Source organism: Sturnira hondurensis, unplaced genomic scaffold, assembly GCF_014824575.4.
Source record: "Sturnira hondurensis isolate 20B ecotype Veracruz unplaced genomic scaffold, ASM1482457v3 Scaffold0022215, whole genome shotgun sequence".
Classification (NCBI taxonomy): Eukaryota; Metazoa; Chordata; class Mammalia; order Chiroptera; family Phyllostomidae; genus Sturnira; species Sturnira hondurensis.
This window is the reverse complement of record NW_028094846.1, coordinates 12,732,015-12,749,442: the sequence shown is the minus strand read 5'-3', so window position 1 is coordinate 12,749,442 and position 17,428 is coordinate 12,732,015. Positions and strand designations below refer to the sequence as shown.

General features: G+C 41.0%; 1 protein-coding gene across 2 annotated transcripts in view; it reads left to right on the top strand.

The window, feature by feature from the left end:
• The window catches only part of EDEM3 (ER degradation enhancing alpha-mannosidase like protein 3), a 52,290-nt gene that overhangs the window by 22,694 nt on the left and 12,168 nt on the right, over nt 1-17,428 (top strand). The window contains exons 8-18 of one of the 2 annotated variants that reach the window (XM_037035268.1): nt 444-549; nt 3,691-3,788; nt 5,305-5,430; nt 5,617-5,700; nt 6,968-7,051; nt 7,581-7,705; nt 11,601-11,766; nt 12,034-12,188; nt 13,106-13,259; nt 15,240-15,431; nt 16,834-16,999. In XM_037035268.1, coding sequence (XP_036891163.1) covers nt 444-549; nt 3,691-3,788; nt 5,305-5,430; nt 5,617-5,700; nt 6,968-7,051; nt 7,581-7,705; nt 11,601-11,766; nt 12,034-12,188; nt 13,106-13,259; nt 15,240-15,431; nt 16,834-16,999 — 1,456 coding nt within the window. Of the gene's footprint in view, nt 1-443; nt 550-3,690; nt 3,789-5,304; nt 5,431-5,616; nt 5,701-6,967; nt 7,052-7,580; nt 7,706-11,600; nt 11,767-12,033; nt 12,189-13,102; nt 13,260-15,239; nt 15,432-16,833; nt 17,000-17,428 lie in introns of both variants that reach the window. The other variant, XM_037035266.1, reaches the window with a different exon arrangement.

The following is a 17,428-nucleotide window of genomic DNA, read 5'->3' as shown; positions in this document are numbered from 1 at the left end:
TGCCTGTTTGTGTTTCAAAGATGGTGTACAAACTTTCAAAGCTCTTCCTATTTTCTAAATAAAAATATCTGAGGAGATTTTCACTTTGCATCTAAGTGACATATCAAGTGCATTTAATTATGTCAGCAATTAACATAATTTAATAATACGTGTGTGTGAATGTGAACTTGTACTACAAGAGCAGATGAATCTGGATGGTGTCAAATGGAGATCATGGCCACTAAATAGCATTTTCAGAGTCATTGTTTTTAACTAGATTTGATTGGCTGCGAAAGAGCCAAGATTTGACTTGTGAGGAAATGTAACATATATTATTAATGGTTATCTTAGAAATTTTAGTTATTCCTTAAAATATTCTATGGGGCTTTGATGTTTGTTTCTTCGTTCCTGTTTGCCAGAGACATGAAGTTATTAAAGTACGCTTTTTCTTTTTTTGGTGATAGGAATATGCAAGAAAAGCTCTTGATTTTCTCTGGGAAAAAAGACAGCGAAGTAGTAATTTAGTGGGTGTGACTATAAATATTCATACTGGAGACTGGGTACGAAAAGGTATGTAAGTTGGTTTTTTTTAAATCAGAACTTCACATCCTCAGAATGGTTGGATTTTGATTTGTTGAAGTAGCTCGTGGGACAGTATAAAGCAGATTTCTCACAAGATTGCCAGAATTATAACTAATCTAGCCTGATTCTTTTCCTTGGTGTGCCAAACAATAGCTCACTTTTTCCAGACACCTTAGTGTGCTATTTCAGTGCTTCCTGGGTGTAGCATTTTAGAAAGAGGATGTAGAGGGGACAGTAGAACGGATTTCTTCAAGGGCCTCACCATCTGCATCCCCAGCCACCTCACAGAAGGTGTAAGTGGAACTCTGTGTTCAACAGTATTATTACTGGTTCTTATTAAATGAATTCAGATCGTGAGATGGAAGCATATTACTATGTTACATGAACAGACAGGATACAGGGTTGTATAAAGAATGTGATTTCATCTTTATAAGACACCTTATAAAACGTGCAGAGATGAGTGGAAATATATTAGATATTCCTTATGACATTATCTTATGTGATTTTCTGTTTCCCAAAAGCCTTGTGTTGTTACATATAAAAAAACTGCCTGCTATTAAATAAATTAAAAATATAATTATTAATTTGAACATATGAAAATGACTGCCTCTGTTCAATATTGTATAAAATTTGTCTAAGTTTTATCTAAATGGTTTCTGAAACTAATCTGAATCCTGGCTTCAGAATTCTACAATTTTTCTTTCTTTTTTTCTCTCTCTCTTTTTTAAAATTTGCTTTGGCACTCAGGTTCACATTAATCAAAATTAAATCAGTTATCATTGTTGGCTTATGACAGTTTCATCGTCGGCCCATGCATGGCCCATTTCACCTGGTCATTTTTAATGTGTAGCACGCACCCACCGACGGACAGTCTACTACAGAAGCGCCCCCCCCCGACAGCCTGTTACTTCTGCACGTGGTCCTCGACTTGCCCTACTTCTGCGATTGCATTGGACTGACTTGCACCATCCTTCATTTCAGTGTGTCCTATCTTTTCTGTTTCTCTTTGACGTGTTTGTCTTTACCTGAGCACTGTGTTTGCCTCCTAGTGAAACAGGAACTTGACTTCAGCACGCGCTCCTGTCCCTTGTCCCCTCCACCTTGCTCCAGTCTTCATCCGTCTTTACACTGATTTGTGTAGTGGTTGCATTCTGTTCACTATGGAGACATTCTCTCTTTTCTTTTGGTCTTTCTCCCTCTTTCTTTAAAGATAACAAACTTTATTAAGGTATTGGGCCACTTGTACTTTGTATAGTACTTGCAGCATCTCTTAGATTTGTCTCTTCTTATTTAAGTATTTATCCCCAACTTTTTTCAGTAGCTTTTAATAGTTTCTGAGGCTTTGCATGCCTGACAGCAATTTTATTATGCTTTCATGTTTGAGCGACAGTTGGGCTGGATATAATTTTGAGTTCTTTTCTTTCACGTTCTTGAAAATATAATCTATTGTCTTCTTACATCCTATTAAAAATCTGATATTTATTCTGATTTCTATGCCCTTGTATGTGATCTACTCTGTTTCTCTGGAAGATTAAGCATATCAAAGCCAAAGAAAAAATTCTAAAAATGTTATCATAATTTTAGTTGTAGACCTTTATCTCTCCTTTTGGTATTCTCTGAATCCTTTCTATTTAAAATCTTTGTAATCGCTGAGAAATTGGTCCTTATTTTTTAGATATTTTATCTTTTTCATTTTTATTTACCTCTCTTTTTGTAGTTCCTATTAGGTAAATTCCTTCTGTTTCTATCCTCCCTATATCTCAACATACATACTGTTTTTTCCTGCCCTATATGCCGTCTGGAAGAAGACTGGGTGGTCTTTCAGTTTGCTAGTATGTTCCTCAGCTTTTGCTCCTGTCCGTGATGTTATTGTAACTTGTGTTTCTTATTCCATATATTTCTGCTCAATTAAAATAGTTTTTTTCTTATTTTGTATTGCTAATATCTTCCCCATCACTTTAATATGTCCATTAGAACAATTTAAATTTTTGGTGTGCCTATTCTAAGTTTTTTTCTCCTGATAAACTTTTATTCTAGCATTCTTTTTCTTTTGAAAAAGTCATGCTACTTAAATGTTTTGGACTAATAAGTTCATGTTTCCTTGTCATGTACTTTGTGGCAAAGTCACACTGCTATTCCTATCCAGCCCAGTGATTTTTAAATGAATTCCAAAAAGTTTTAAAAAACATCAGTGCCTGGAATTCTGAACATTCTGATTTGGTTGCCCTGGAATGTGCCCTGGATATAGGGATTTTTAGGATTGTTACTATAATTATAATTTAGATTGTAATTCAGCAGCCTCAGGAGTTTGGAGGGGAAACGGTGGGGAAAGAGGGGCTAAAGTCAGTTCCGACTTCATTTGTTCGGTGTCGCGTGCAGGGCTTCTGTGCTGTGCGGATCTTAGCCCCGAGAGAACCTGGAGCGTAGATCTGAGCCGTGGCAGGCGTGGCAGGGGACACTGTGTCTCAGGCCATGGCGGGGAGGGGCAGGAGCTGAGCTCCGGCAGGGCCCCTCCTGTCTGACCCTGCATAGCCAGGCCTGGCTGCCTCTGCTCCGGGCCAGAGCAGCCCTCTCCCTCTCCCCCCCAACTCCCGTCCACCCCTGTCCCCACCGCCTGCCACCAGGATTCCTAATTTTTTTGGTAGTTCCTCTCTTTGAACCTCTGTGATGATCTTGGAGGAAGAAGCTGACAATCAGTGTTAATTTTAGCAGTTAGAACTGACAACTCCAAATAGTAGCATTGTTTTCATACCTGTTATAACTTTAAAGATTGATGTCTTCCTGATTAAGGGTCTCAGAAAAAATACATAATTTAGTGCTTCCTCTTTGGAATTCCTCACTGAGAAAATTATTTTAAAAATAATTCTTAAAACTAGTATTTCCTGCTTTTAAATCAGACCTTTGTAAGCAATTTTGGCAAGTAGCGTTTTAAGTATATAAACTATTAGCAAAGGAACTATTATTCATATAGTAGGGTTAATACTTATGTGAGTGTGTAATTTTTACTTTAAACAGTTTCATGTTTAGACTAATTTTTCATTCTTAGTGTGCTAGTACTTTCATTTGTACTCTGTAAAAGAGATTTTGACTTGTTTAATAAAGACTCTCGTTTATATGCATTTTCTATAGATAGCGGAGTTGGAGCAGGCATTGACTCCTATTACGAATATCTGTTGAAAGCCTATGTCTTGCTTGGAGATGACAGTTTTCTGGAAAGATTTAATACAGTAAGTTGATCCAGTTTTGTATTAACTGTAGAGCTGACTTAATTTGAGTACCAGATTTTGATAGAAACCCAGTGATGAGGGACATTCGGAAAGTGATTATTTTTAAATGTGAGGCAGGATTTTAGGCAGTATTTCCTGCTGGTGTTGGACAGGGACAGGGGGAAAGCCACATCACTCCAGAAACTAGTCCACAGAATAGTTTTATTTTCATCTCTTGTCAGGAGGTCTCAAGATCGGACAGTAGTATGTAGATTTGAGTTTTACCTGATATCTCATACAAGGAAGGGAATTTATTGGAATAAATTACTAGTTAGCTTTTGCCTGGAAGTTTGGCCTGGCCCTTGATCACATCAAGTATGTAGGGCTGTGGAAATGAAACTTGGAGAATCTTCCAGGTGTTCATTTCAAAAGAGGTCTGTAAGTCTGCAGTCTGGATCAGAGCCACAGCCGTATTATTAGGGGGTTGGGGGAGTATTAGTGAGCCCGATTGGATCACCTTTGTCTGTAATGTAAGGAAACTGAAATGAGCACAGCAGGCTCGTCAGCTGTGTCACCGTCCTTTTTGAAAGACTCTACCGTTTCTTTGCCCACCCATCTGTTCACCCACATCACTGCGAGACACTGTGATACGGTGGTTAAAGGTATAGCAGTTTTCCTGCCTGGGTTTCAATCCTGGTTGTACCACTGGTTTTGTGACTTTGGTCAAATAACTGTGCAGTTTGCCTCTGTTCCCCCTCCACAAAGTGTGAGTTCTAGTACTATGCATTTATAGAGTTTGGGGAGGATTAAATGAGTTAATGCATGTGCAGTGATGAAATAGTAGATGAGTTAGGGGAAAACTAGTAAGAGTACTAAGTCATCAGTTGGATTATAACAAGATTTTCTTGAGGTTAATGAGGAGAGATATTTTGGGGGGCTCATTATCATTCATGGACTCGAACAGCTCAACTTGTTACAGCTGAGGAATAACTAGGAGAAGAAGATAAAAGAAGGGGGAAAAGAGTATTTAGGCACCTAAACGGCAGACCTAGCAGACCATAAGAGTAGCAATGGAAATTAGACGCGTTAGTTTGGGTAATGGCGAGCACCAGAATATTGTTAGCCAAGGGTCCAACATTCCCAGACATGGGAGAAAACAAACTAATTCTGTTAATCTAGAAGCCTGAAATTACGTTTCAAGAGGATGTAAGAGCACCCTTGGGCCACAAGGGTGTACTCACCGTGGGCTGTCGTACAGGATAGCCGTACTCACATCTGTTCCCCCAGAAGGGCCCATATCCATTGCAGTCTTTCTGTTCTGCATCAGTTAAAGGACACAGGGTGTCTATACCATAGTTTTAGAAAAAATTGCGCATATAAAGCAATTTAAATATTTACATAATAACGGTGTTGTAAATGTATTTGTAGTGGATGAATCCAGGTGTAATTTCTTTACAATGCTGTTTGGTGAAGTCCTGGGTTTAGAATAGCTCCTCCTTTTCATCTCCTTGGCTGAACGCACACTGTGGCCTTTCAGCACTACGACGCCATTATGCGGTACATCAGCCAGCCCCCGCTTCTGCTCGACGTGCACATCCACAAGCCGATGCTGAATGCTCGCACCTGGATGGATGCTCTGCTCGCCTTTTTTCCAGGTCTGCAGGTAAGACAGCCAGACACTCTGTTGTCCTGACACTGAAGCAAAATAGTTGTAACTAATGCCCTTGTGATCTCTGAAATAGAATTACCAACAGAGTCACATTTTAAAATTGTATTAAGCTATATTTCCTTGTTTATAAAATGATAGATTTCAAAAAAAGTCAGGTAACGTTGTTATGTTGACTTTTAGGTCTTAAAGGGGGATATTAGACCTGCTATTGAAACTCATGAAATGTTGTATCAGGTGATTAAAAAACACAATTTTCTACCAGAGGTAAGTAAATTATCTTTGGAATTCTAATTTAAATGTATAGTAAATTGCTAATTTAAAGGTAGAAACATCCTTTTTTTTCTATTTATTTTTCTGCATTATGTAGTTTATTTTTGGCTTACAGAGTATTGTATATGTTTTTTTCTTCATATATTCAGAAAAGTCTAGTGTATGGTAATTCTGACACTTATTTTATGTAAAAAAAAAAATCCTGAATTAGAGTTTCTCAACCTTTGCTAATCCATAGCATTCCATGTTGTTTCATTCTAACTTTTACGTATACCCACCAGGGAGACCTTTTTACTTTTTATTTTCCAAGGCTTATTTTATAGAAATGATATACATTGACTATACGCTTGCTGATCACACATGTTCCCTGGAAATCTGGGGAATACAGGTCTCCCTCGTGCTGATTGGTGGTTACTCCCCCTGGCTTTTATACACTGTATCAGTAATAGATATTCTTGCTAGCTTCATGTGGCAAGATTTTAGTAACATATTTTTTGGCTTTCCAGAAATGTCCATTAAAAATCTCCACATTCTTGAATGGCCTTATTCTGTCCCTGCTTATTCCCTGTCCCCTGTGAGAAACCCAAGCATTTCACCAAGTGCTTAGGAATGCTTCCCCAAGGGTTTGCTTTGGAAAGTAGCATTTTATTAGCTTTCAGGTGAGTAGGACTGAGCATTGTAGAAAATTCATATTCCCTCAGAATAAACTAAAGCTTCAACTGAATACATATTATCACCACTGAGATTTTATTTCATTCTCATAAGGGTTTTCGTTTGCCTTTAAATCATTTGGCTCTATTACTGAGTACATTTCAAGTGAGACTAGTTTTATTTTTAAATAATGCCTTCCTTATTCCACAGAGAATTTGAGGTTATTATAAAAGGAAGCATAAGCAAAAATAGAAATATGAGAACTAGAGACTCCATTCAGAGAAAAAGTGCAGACGGGGGGGAAGAAGAAGACACAGCTGTGGGGGGCTCTCAGGCCCCGCGGGGTGTCACTGCTCAGTGTCACGGTGTTCTCTGAGCTTCCCAACAGCCGCAGTGATGATTCAGATTTCCTTTAATCGTGACTAATAGAAGCCTTAGCAAAGAGGAATTGTGGTTTTTAAGCAATGAAAATTTTTATTGTATAGATGAAAGTTTTTATCAGTATTCTATTTTTTTACTTGTTTTTGATCTAATTTATATACTACTATATATTCTAGGCCTAGTTATTATTTTTTAATCACTTCTTCCTCTTTGAATATTTTTTCTCTAGGCATTTACCACAGATTTCAGGGTACATTGGGCTCAACATCCTTTAAGACCAGAATTTGCAGAAAGTACATACTTCTTGTATAAAGTAAGTTAATTTGCCTTCCTTTTTGCTGTTTTGTCTCCCCACCCCCCATTTGCTGTGAGGAGAGTGAGTGGGCTTGCAGAGTCCTTGTTCAGTGTTGTGCTGGTCGGATAGATCAGGGCTCTTACTCATCCAGCTCCGAGAGTTACTAGGAGATGGAAGAACTGATAGTTGAGTTTTATGCCTTTGCACGATAGCCATGTAATCATCTCTTTAAAGAGAAATTTTGTATTCTAGAGGTGCTTTCTAGAGCATGTCTCTTGCCTTCCTTTAATCAGAAAACCTTTTGGGCATTAGAAACTTACTGCAATAAAGGTTAAGATACGCAGTTGGATGGCTTTCCAGTGGTGTGTTTAAGCCATTCAGTAAAGCAGGTTCCATGGCTTGTTTTCAGAGCTAGGGTCTGTGTGACATGTGTTCCTGTGCCCGATACGATGCCTGGCACCTAGTAGGTACTCAATAAATATTTGATAAATGAATGTATGGTAATACATAAGCTATATATGTGTGTATATATTCTCCTTTTTAATAGGCTACAGGAGACCCTTACTACCTTGAAGTAGGGAAAACACTTATTGAAAATTTAAATAAATATGCTAGAGTGCCTTGCGGATTTGCTGCCATGAAGGATGTTCGTACTGGAAGTCATGAGGACAGGTAAAACACTCCCCGAAATGCGGCTGCTGGAGTTCGGACACGCGTAACCTTCTGCAGGGGGTGTGTGAAGGTGCAGGCCATAGTTCGTTGGTTTTATCTTTAACTCTCCTGAATAGGCTCATTTTAAATTGTTTTGAAAAGTTTATTTTTATCATAGTGCCTGGCATATAGAAGATGCTCAATGATTTCTTAAAAGATGAACAAATGATTGTTAAATGTCAGAACCTTGGTATCAGGAGTATTAGAAATATTGAGGTTTTATTTTTCCTTTGTAATAGCTTTTTTATGTTCCATAAAATGTTAGAAATTTTCAAGGTGCTGATGAATAATCTGAATTATGATTTGTGTTGAGTCAAGAATTCCTCGAAAACGGTATCGTGGTCGGTGTGTGTATGATTCTGTTGCAGATTTAGCGGCTGGGAAGGGTGACTGGCGGTTTCTGTGTCGTGGGCACTAGACAGACGTAGACGGCACGAGTTACTCCAGACACGAAATGCGCACTTTGGTTAAGGTGACGATAACTCAGAAGCATTTCAGTTATTCTGAGATCCCTTATCTGGCTGTTTTAACCGCCCAGAACATAACAACATACTTCTAAAAGAATAGTAAGGCTTCTTTGTTCATTTGGTTAGCAAATGTTCATTCCACAAATACTTACCCAGGTGTCTTATGTGCCAGACTTAGAGTATTTTTGAGGATTCATGGTATGGAAACCTGTCTTTTCTGTCATTGAATTGCTGAGGACAGGCAGATAAATGGGCTTTAAAACATTGTGTAAGTGCCATGAAACATATTCAAGGGACATGAAATACAAAGTGAGATGTGGTAGTCACAGAACGGTTTCCGGAAGGTCCTGTGTCCTTTGTCTACTCAGGGTTGTCCCTTGGTCCTTCCCTCGGAGTATTTAGGTTGTGGTTATTAGTCCTGGCTCCTCTGTCCATGACCACAGCTGATGCGTGATAAAGGACAGGTGCCTGAAAGCAGGCACGCGGAGAGCACAGAGCAAGTGATGAGAGCAGACAGCCCGTGTATTCGTACAGCTTCCTGAATTCTAGGCACTCTTTTAACGAAGCCCTGTTGATGTTTACAACAACCTTCTGATGTGGAATTTCTATTATAATCTTCCTTTTCCACAGGAAAAGACCAAGGCACAGAGAGGTTAGGGAACTTGCCCAAGGTCACACAGTGAGTAAGGTTTAGTCATTCTAATCAGGGCAGATTGGCTTTTGACTGCAATGCTAACTAATCACTCACTGTATGCCAGGCACTGCACTTCATTAAACTTGGAATCAGTCCCTCTCATGACTGTAGTCAGTGAAGAAAATAGGTGTGTAAAGAAGGAATTAGCAGTTACAGCCACGCGACAGGTGCCGCAGTGGGAAGAGGAGTAGTAGGCTGAGGTGTTGGAGAGGAAGACATGATTTACTGTTCAACAAGTTCCAGCTTTCTACATTTAATGTGCTCCCTACTGAATACTCCTTGTATGACCTTGTCTCAGGACCTCTTACCCCACTGCCTTCGCTCCGTCCTGATTGCATTCTAGCATATACAGTCTCCTAAAATAGCATGTCCAGAACTAACCACGCTCAAGACATGCCCGGCACATCAGCACCGTTACCGTCTGGATCCAGGCCCCAGGTTGCTCATTTTCCCAGGGGCTCATGGGCTTGCACTCTGTGCAGTCGAGGGTCGCCGTGTCATCACCTCACTCACAGCAGCACGCGCCCCTCTGATGCACCGGGCCCAGGCAAAGGCTGAGAACCGCTAATCTTCGTCATATTGTGCTGTTGGCGTGCTTTAGATTTTTAGGCAGCTTTATTATGTTCAACTCACAGTGAACTTCTGGCCAGTCGATCTCAGATACCTCATTATGGCCTGGTGACAAGTGGGCGTTCCCCACCCTGCTCCTGTGCTACTGGCTTTTCTTTACTATAAAGTTATAAGTTTAGGACTTTACACTTATCCCGGCAGAATTTCATGGTCTTTTGTTTTGGGGGTTTTTTAGTGCTTTTATACCAGAAAGAGAAGTTGATTCTCATCTCGGTCATCTACTGTATTAGCTAAGCTTCCTGTTTGTAGTGAGTGGTCTGCAGTTTAGATCGGCACACCTTAAAAAACTTCCACCTGCGGTGTTGGGGAGACTGTTGGCCAGGACCACGACTTCATGGCCTTCTGCTACGAGCTCTCAGCCCGTGGCTGCCTCCTCCCCAGTGGGCCTTCCGGTGCTGCCGCCTGGCTCCCCAGTGTCCTCACACAGTTTTCCACACGGAAGTGTCTGTGGTTTCCTAGCTGTAGATGACCACTGGAGAGAATTTAGATGGCAAAAAGAGTATGAGGATCTTCCTGAGACACTTTCCCTACTTGACCACCCTAAGATGACCACTGCTGGAAATGTGATCGACAGTCTTCCAGCCATTTTCAATGCCTGTGTGTTTGCACATGTGTGTGCGTTTATTGATTTTTAATACAAATTAGGTAGATAAGATACCCAACATGCTAGTTTTACCCAACCCATACATCGTGACCAGACCGTGTCTTTCTTTCTTTTCTAAGTGTTTCCAGGTGTTTCTCTGTTTTGTAATCAGTTCTAGAATTTGTCAAAAACCAGCATCCTGCTTGTGAGTCTACTGCTCTCAAGCTGGCATTTGCTCATGATGGTAACTGTCAGTTCCTCAGAAAATGTTAACTCATTTAGGTGTGCGGCAGGTTGAGAGGGAAGTGTCTCGTCTGTTCTGTCGAGACTGACATCGAAAATGTTCAAAAAGGTGTCAGGTGAGTTGTTGTTTCCAAGTAAAGCATCATTTATGTGTAGGGAGAAGAACGGTAGTTCTATTTTTGAGCTCGGGTGCATATGCCGGGTGCTATGGTAGATAACGGACACAGTATCATTTAGTCTTTACACAAGCTTTAGGTATGTAGTGATGATGTTCTTGACAGAAGAATGTGCTCAAGTTCACGGTCCCTGTACAGTCTTGCCGTGGTCAGGGGAAGGTCCTTTCTATTTCCAAAGCCCATGTTCTTTACTGCTGTGTTTCACGACCTCTCCAGTTCATTCTTTAGTAATGCTGTGTAAACTTGCATTCAATTCATTAAATGTCTGTTGAGTGCCTACTGTGTGCCAGGAGTTGTGCTTGGCCAGAGGTATGAGACTGTGCAACCTGTCCAGCAAACCACAAGTTATTTATTCCTGTCAAAACCCAAGACGCTCTGGGAGGTGGTCCTTTAATGAAGTCTCATGTTACTATCACTCCATCTAACAGCCATGCTCTTTTTCTGCCACTTTTAATTGTATGAAAGCTTTTAAAAATGGTTAATTAAAACATCATAACATTAAATAGTCCATAACATTACATATTTTTATTGCTTTTATTTTTCTTCACAGGTACTTATAGTTATACTCTGTGTGATTTTGTGTTATTCTTTTTTCATGCAACTTTTTGTACATGATTCCCTTGCCTTGAACGCCTTTTTGTTTATCACTTAAATAGCTGCATAATAAACTCCACCAAAGTTGTATTACTTCATCCCATTCGGTTAATACCAGTTGAAGATTACACGGTTCTCAGTAGTAGCGTTTGTCTGCATTACCTCCCAACCGTTGGTTCCCTATGGGAGAAGTGGGACTCTCCCTCATTGGAAGGCCAGTGGGAGAGTCTTGTCTGCAGTGTTGGCAAGATTCGGTGTACCTGTGTGGTGGGCAGGTGCACTGGTGGGTCTGGTTTCTCTGGGAAGTATGTGGAGTCAGGGCAGTCACCACCCGGGGATGGGTGTGTTCTCGAGTTCTTTGGACGTCTGAATTGGTGTAGGTAGGTCAGCCCCCCGGACTCTGGCCTCCAGGTCGTTGGCATTAGCATACTCCTGTGCTCTTACATTTACTTGTGACCTCTTATTTTAGAATGGATTCTTTCTTCTTGGCTGAAATGTTTAAATATCTTTACCTGTTATTTGCGGATAAAGAAGATATTATTTTTGACATAGAAGATTATATATTCACAACAGAAGCTCACCTTTTACCTCTTTGGCTGTCTACTACAAATCAAAGCACCTCTAAGAAGAACACAGTAGGTTACGTTTTTTAATCATAGTCTTATTTCGTATTTTACTTTTCTGTGTTTGTTTTATTTTTCCACGTGGAAAGTAATCCATGACTAGAATTCAATAAATGTAGTGTGGTAGGAGGAAAAATACACTCGATGTTTTCTTATTTTGTTTTATTGCATCCTGTATACACTTACATTTTATTTAACATCTCCTTTGGACAAAGTATAATGATAGGTGAATGATAGGTGAGCTAGTCATACTCACGTCACTTTCTTTTTACATTGTAGACTTCAGAGTATATAGAACTGGATGACAGCAATTTTGATTGGACTTGTCCAAATACTCAGATTCTCTTCCCTAATGACCCGCTGTACGCTCAGAGCATCCGTGAGCCCTTGAAAAATGTGGTGGATAAGAGCTGCCCCAGAGGCATCATCAGAGTGTAAGATGTCTTGTTTGTGTTTTGTGCCATGATCTGAGTTGTTCGTAGTAGATGACAGAGAACACGGGGGACATACACGGGCGGACAGTCATCACTCAGACCAGAGCTGTTGAGGTGTGTAGTCTGGCTGAGTCAAATAAAAACTGTGAGTAAAATTAGATAGCAAAGTTTACTCTGCACCGTCTTTTATTATTATGAAACTTTTCTATTTATCTTGTTAATGAACTTAATAGTCAGTGGGCAGCGTATAATTTCAACTTGTATAGCTCATTTTTATATGAAATAGTTTCATCAGATATTTTCATATGTCTTATATATGTAGAAAATATTTTTCCTTTTACCTGTAGTTTTTGTGTAGTGCAAATATAGTTTTTCTTTTGTTTGATTTTATTTTTTGATAGGGTGCTTATTCTTTGTTAAATAAGATTTTGGCCTTAAGGAGTTCATTTTTTTCCTTTCTAATTCTAGTTGAATTAGAAAGGCCATTAATAGGAAATAAAAATAAAAATTTTAGGTGAATGTTATCATTCACTGATACAACTACTGTTTTGCTTTTAAAATATGGGGAGAAAAACTCTTTTAAGGAAGAAATTAGTAGTAACACGGATTTATGTAACACTGATCCCAAAGCCAGTCTACTCTGTGCTTTCAAATGGTTCTAATTCTGCTTACCAATAATACCTTACAGATAACATACACGGTTTTACAACTGTAAAATAATTATATTTAAAAGCTATACCACTTATTAATAATCTAAGGTGCATATATAGGCAAATGCCTGTTTTCAGTTAGTCCATTTTCACTAGTTCTAAAACTAGCAGTTTTGCAAGTATCTAACATTATTTTTATCTGCTTTATGTTTTTCCCCAGTTCTGACTTGTAGTTTTTTAAGCCTTGCCTATAATTGCTTTTAGCAGAGAGGAGAGTTTCAGGAGTGGAGCTAAACCCCCTCTGAGAGCCAGAGATTTCATGGCCACTAACCCCGAGCACTTAGAAATCTTGAAGAAGATGGGGGTGAGTTTGATCCACCTCAAAGATGGGAGAGTCCAGTTGGTTCAACATGCAATCCAAGTAAGACATTGCTGCACTAATTAGGTCCAACTCTGCTGTTCTTGATCTCGTTTGCTTTAATAAGATAATGACATTGGGCTTTTAAAAACCATTTAAAGTATGGGTTAAAGTTATAGACTCAAAGTTTTAGGACTTGAAAATATGTTGGAAAGCCATCGGATTCGGCCCCTGCACGCTGCAGTGGGAGCACGTCTCAAATAGGTTGCGCACTTGCTCTAGTTAATAAAGTCGAATACAGGACTCACGTCCAAGTTCTCTGTTTCTCAGTCTCTTGTCTTTCCATTACGTTTATTTACAGCATAATCTTGTAATAATTAGTTTTAATATTTACACTTACATTTTACATTATTTTAGTTTCCAAAGAGCTACTGAATCTAAGTATTTTATTCACTATAGAAATCAAAATTTGCATTCATTTGTCTACGCATAGAAAAGATAACATGTCTTTTGGAGAAATTTTTATTGATTTTTACTTTAAACGTATTTATAATATGGGGCCTTTAAAGTATTCATCTTATTAGGACATTATTTCTGAGAAACTACATAGTTTGCTAAGTAATTTCAACCTAGAACCATACTCAGGTACCTGTAAATTTTACGTTCAGACCTCCCACAGCCTCTCCCGCCCCTCAGATTTCTGTCTCATCTCCGTTCTTGCCACATCCATCCTTTCCTCAAAGAACATTCTGCTTGCTTCCTTATATGTGTCACTCACCCCTTCCCTTTTCAGTAGGAGGAGTGGCATCTCTGACGACATCCAGGCCACCAGTGACATCAGTGCCACCCAGTGGCCTCCTATTCCTTATGGGATGGAGCTGTTCTGTAGCTGTTGACCGCCCCCTTTCTGAAGCATTCCCTTTCCTTGGCCTCCAGGGGAGCCCAGCAGCTACACCTGCCCACATCCCCGCCCGGGCCCGCGTGGCTGTCTCTCGGCACGAGCGCAGAGCCCGGGCCACTGTGCTCTCTCTGCGGTCATCTTCGGCAGCTCCTCTGCTCCTGCAGCTCAGCCGTCATCTCTGCGCGCTTGGCGGCTGAGACAGTCTAGTAACCCTGATTCCTGACTTCACTCCGAAACCCAACTCTGACCTACCTGCGCACCTTTCCGCATCTCGGCCTCCGCCTGCGCACACCCGAATCATCTCCTCCGGCCCCCACCTCAGTCCATCCCTCCTCCTCCGTGTTCCCATCTCAGTAAACACACCCCCTCCTCTGAGTCACAGAACAAGACACCTCGGGACAGGCTTCAACGTTCTGTCTCCCAGCTCCTCTCTGTTCCCCTCTCTCCTCTCCTCTCCGGCCCCCTTGACTTTTCTTGCAAACTGGCAGGAATCAATCTTGTTTCTACTGCAGTCGGGCATTCTTCAGGTTTTCCTCTGCGGAAACTCCATTCAGATGTCATTCTAAGTGTTTTCCAGATCCACACTGGCAGAACTGGTTATTTCCTTGTTCACTTTCCCACTTGAAAAATGTAACTTGGCTAATTTTACACGTTTCTCTCCTCTGGATATAAACTTCTTAAGTCTCCGCAGTGTCTAGTCAAGTGCTGGAATAGAATAGCCGCCCGATAAATGTGTTTTGAATTTAATCTGGTAGTTGGTTCATAATTTCAAAGAAAGGGAGTATGGGTCCGGTACGGGTTTTACTTCCTGAAAGGGGAGACCACGGCGAAAACTAGCAAAACGGGCATTCGGTATTGGGTGACAGTCAATTCTCAATCTATATCAACAGTGTTTTATAGAACAGTGAGAAGATATTGGTCAAAATTACAGATGTAATTTTCAGGAAATATTTCTAGAAATAATAGTTTTTAGAATGAATGAGGCCATAAATATTTGGTAGGGACCAAAACTGAAAAGAGAAGATTTAGAGTTGGAACACTATAGTGCAATAGTAGTACTTGAGACATCAAAGAGTTGAATGTTTCAGGGGAAAAAAAAAGTGGGCCGTTCCCCGAAAGGCCGAAATCGTGTTCTTTCCCAGGCTGCTAGCTCCATCGACGCCGAGGACGGCCTGCGGTTCATGCAGGAGATGATCGAGCTGTCCAGTCAGCAGCAGAAGGAGCAGCAGCTGCCCCCGCGGGCCGTGCAGATCGTGTCCCACCCGTTCTTCGGCCGGGTCGTGCTGACGGCCGGCCCCGCGCAGTTTGGGCTCGACCTGGCCAAACACAAGGAGGTGAGCACGCTCACCCAGTGCCGTGGAGACCAAGTTCAAAGTGCTGTGAGAGCGTTGTCCAATTTCTTAGTCTCTCTTCGAACTCAGTCGCTTGAATTCATTTTAAAAACCTAAATCTTCAGTATCCCAGAATAAAATAAAGTTAAAAACATATCTTGAGATTTTTGAGTCTTAGTTTATATAGACAATATGTTTTCAGAATTTTATGTAAAATACTGTTCAGATACTGTCCCCCAATTCTTGGTCTCTTCTCTAAATCAGTACCTTGAATGTAAAATGGTTTTCAGTTTTGTTTTTTTTTAACAACTGCTAAAACTTTCTTTGGACAAAAATCGGGCTTGGAGGCTCAATCCCGAGGTGCTCGGGTGAAACCTCTACTTAAAGCCTCAGCTTTGCTCCTCAGTTTTCGTGTTTGTGTATTTAACGTGGGGCCCAAGACAAACTCTTCTTCCAGTGTGGCCCAGAGATGCCAGGAGGTTGGACACTTCTAAAGACATGCTTTAAAAACTCTTACGACCCCTAATTGAGACAAAGTCTGGTGTGCATTTTAAAGCTGCGTGGGTTTATAGATTGCTTTGCCCGTTCAACACCTCTTTGCCAAGTTGCTGCTGCACTGAGGCACTGTTTTAGATGTTTACTGTCTATCAAGTTTGCAGACCCTGGGAGGACTCATGCTCCCCCTCATCAAACTGACATCCTAGAGCAGCAGTTTTCAGCCAGTGTGCTGCGGGATGTGTAAATACACAACACCTGACTATTCAGTCGGGGGCACCGACCTCTCTTCCTTTAGGTTGTCAAATAAAGACACGACAGCAGCCAACACCACAGTAGCCATCTAGTGTGAATGAGTCAAAGTTATACCCATCCTTTTGTCAGATCAGCAAAAACCATTTTGGGGTGTGCTGCAGAATTTTAGTAGTTTGTGTGCGCCACGAGATGAAAAGGGTTAAGAATCACTGTTCTAGAGGGGCATTAAAACACTGTTCCACCACCGTCTCTGAGGCTGGCGTTGGGTGTGCGGGCGGGTGCGTCCTGCGTCTGCCTTCGGGTCCCAGTGCTACCACTTGCTGCCGTTGTGTCCTAGAGCAAACTCTGCAGCCCGAGACTCAGTTTCCGAGTGTGTGGAATGAAATGCTATCTGTGTCATTTCACTCAGGGTTGTTAGACCAGGCTTAGTAATTTACGTAAAGTGCTTTATAAACTTATAGCACAGTAGAAACATTGGCAGTGTGCTATGACATGCAAAATGTTCAAAGCTAAAGGTTATGTGGAATATATATTGGACATGATGGCATTACTGAGAAAATGAGGTCTACCTAAAGCTCTAGATGTGGAACTTTTTTAATGACTAGGTAGTGATTTGAGAAGATAAAAGAATACTTGTCGTCTTTATTTCTGACAGACACGAGGATTTGTTGCAAGCAGCAAACCATACAATGGTTGTTCAGAGCTTACTAACCCCGAGGCAGTGATGGGAAAAATCGCGCTGATACAGAGAGGACAGTGCATGTTTGCAGAAAAGGCACGCAACATCCAGAACGCTGGAGCCATCGGCGGCATTGTTATTGGTACGTCACCCTCCGCAGCAGCCCGTTCTGTTGATTAGAAGGAAGTCATTTGTAGGACTTTTCCTTTTGTTTTCCAAAATTGCACAAAAAGTTTTGTCGTATTTTTACTTCACTAGATGACATACGGAATAGGTAATCCAATGAGACTCTTAATGATTTCTGTAGGTCTCCTGTCTTTTTTGAAGGTACTTAGGGACAGGCGTGGAGGTGGGTAGAGGTGAGTGGTAAAAACAGCCGACACCATGGATAAGAAAATGTGCCCACAAGGTCCAGAGCCCGAAGGGCAGAACTGCGTCCTGCCACCTCCATGGGAGCCACTGAAGGTGTCTCTTTTGCCCCAAAGACCTGGGTCTGGCCTTTGTGGCGGACACCCCCGGCTCTGCCACAGAGCATGGCGTCATGTCAGCCTGGCTTCACTGGTCTGTGTCT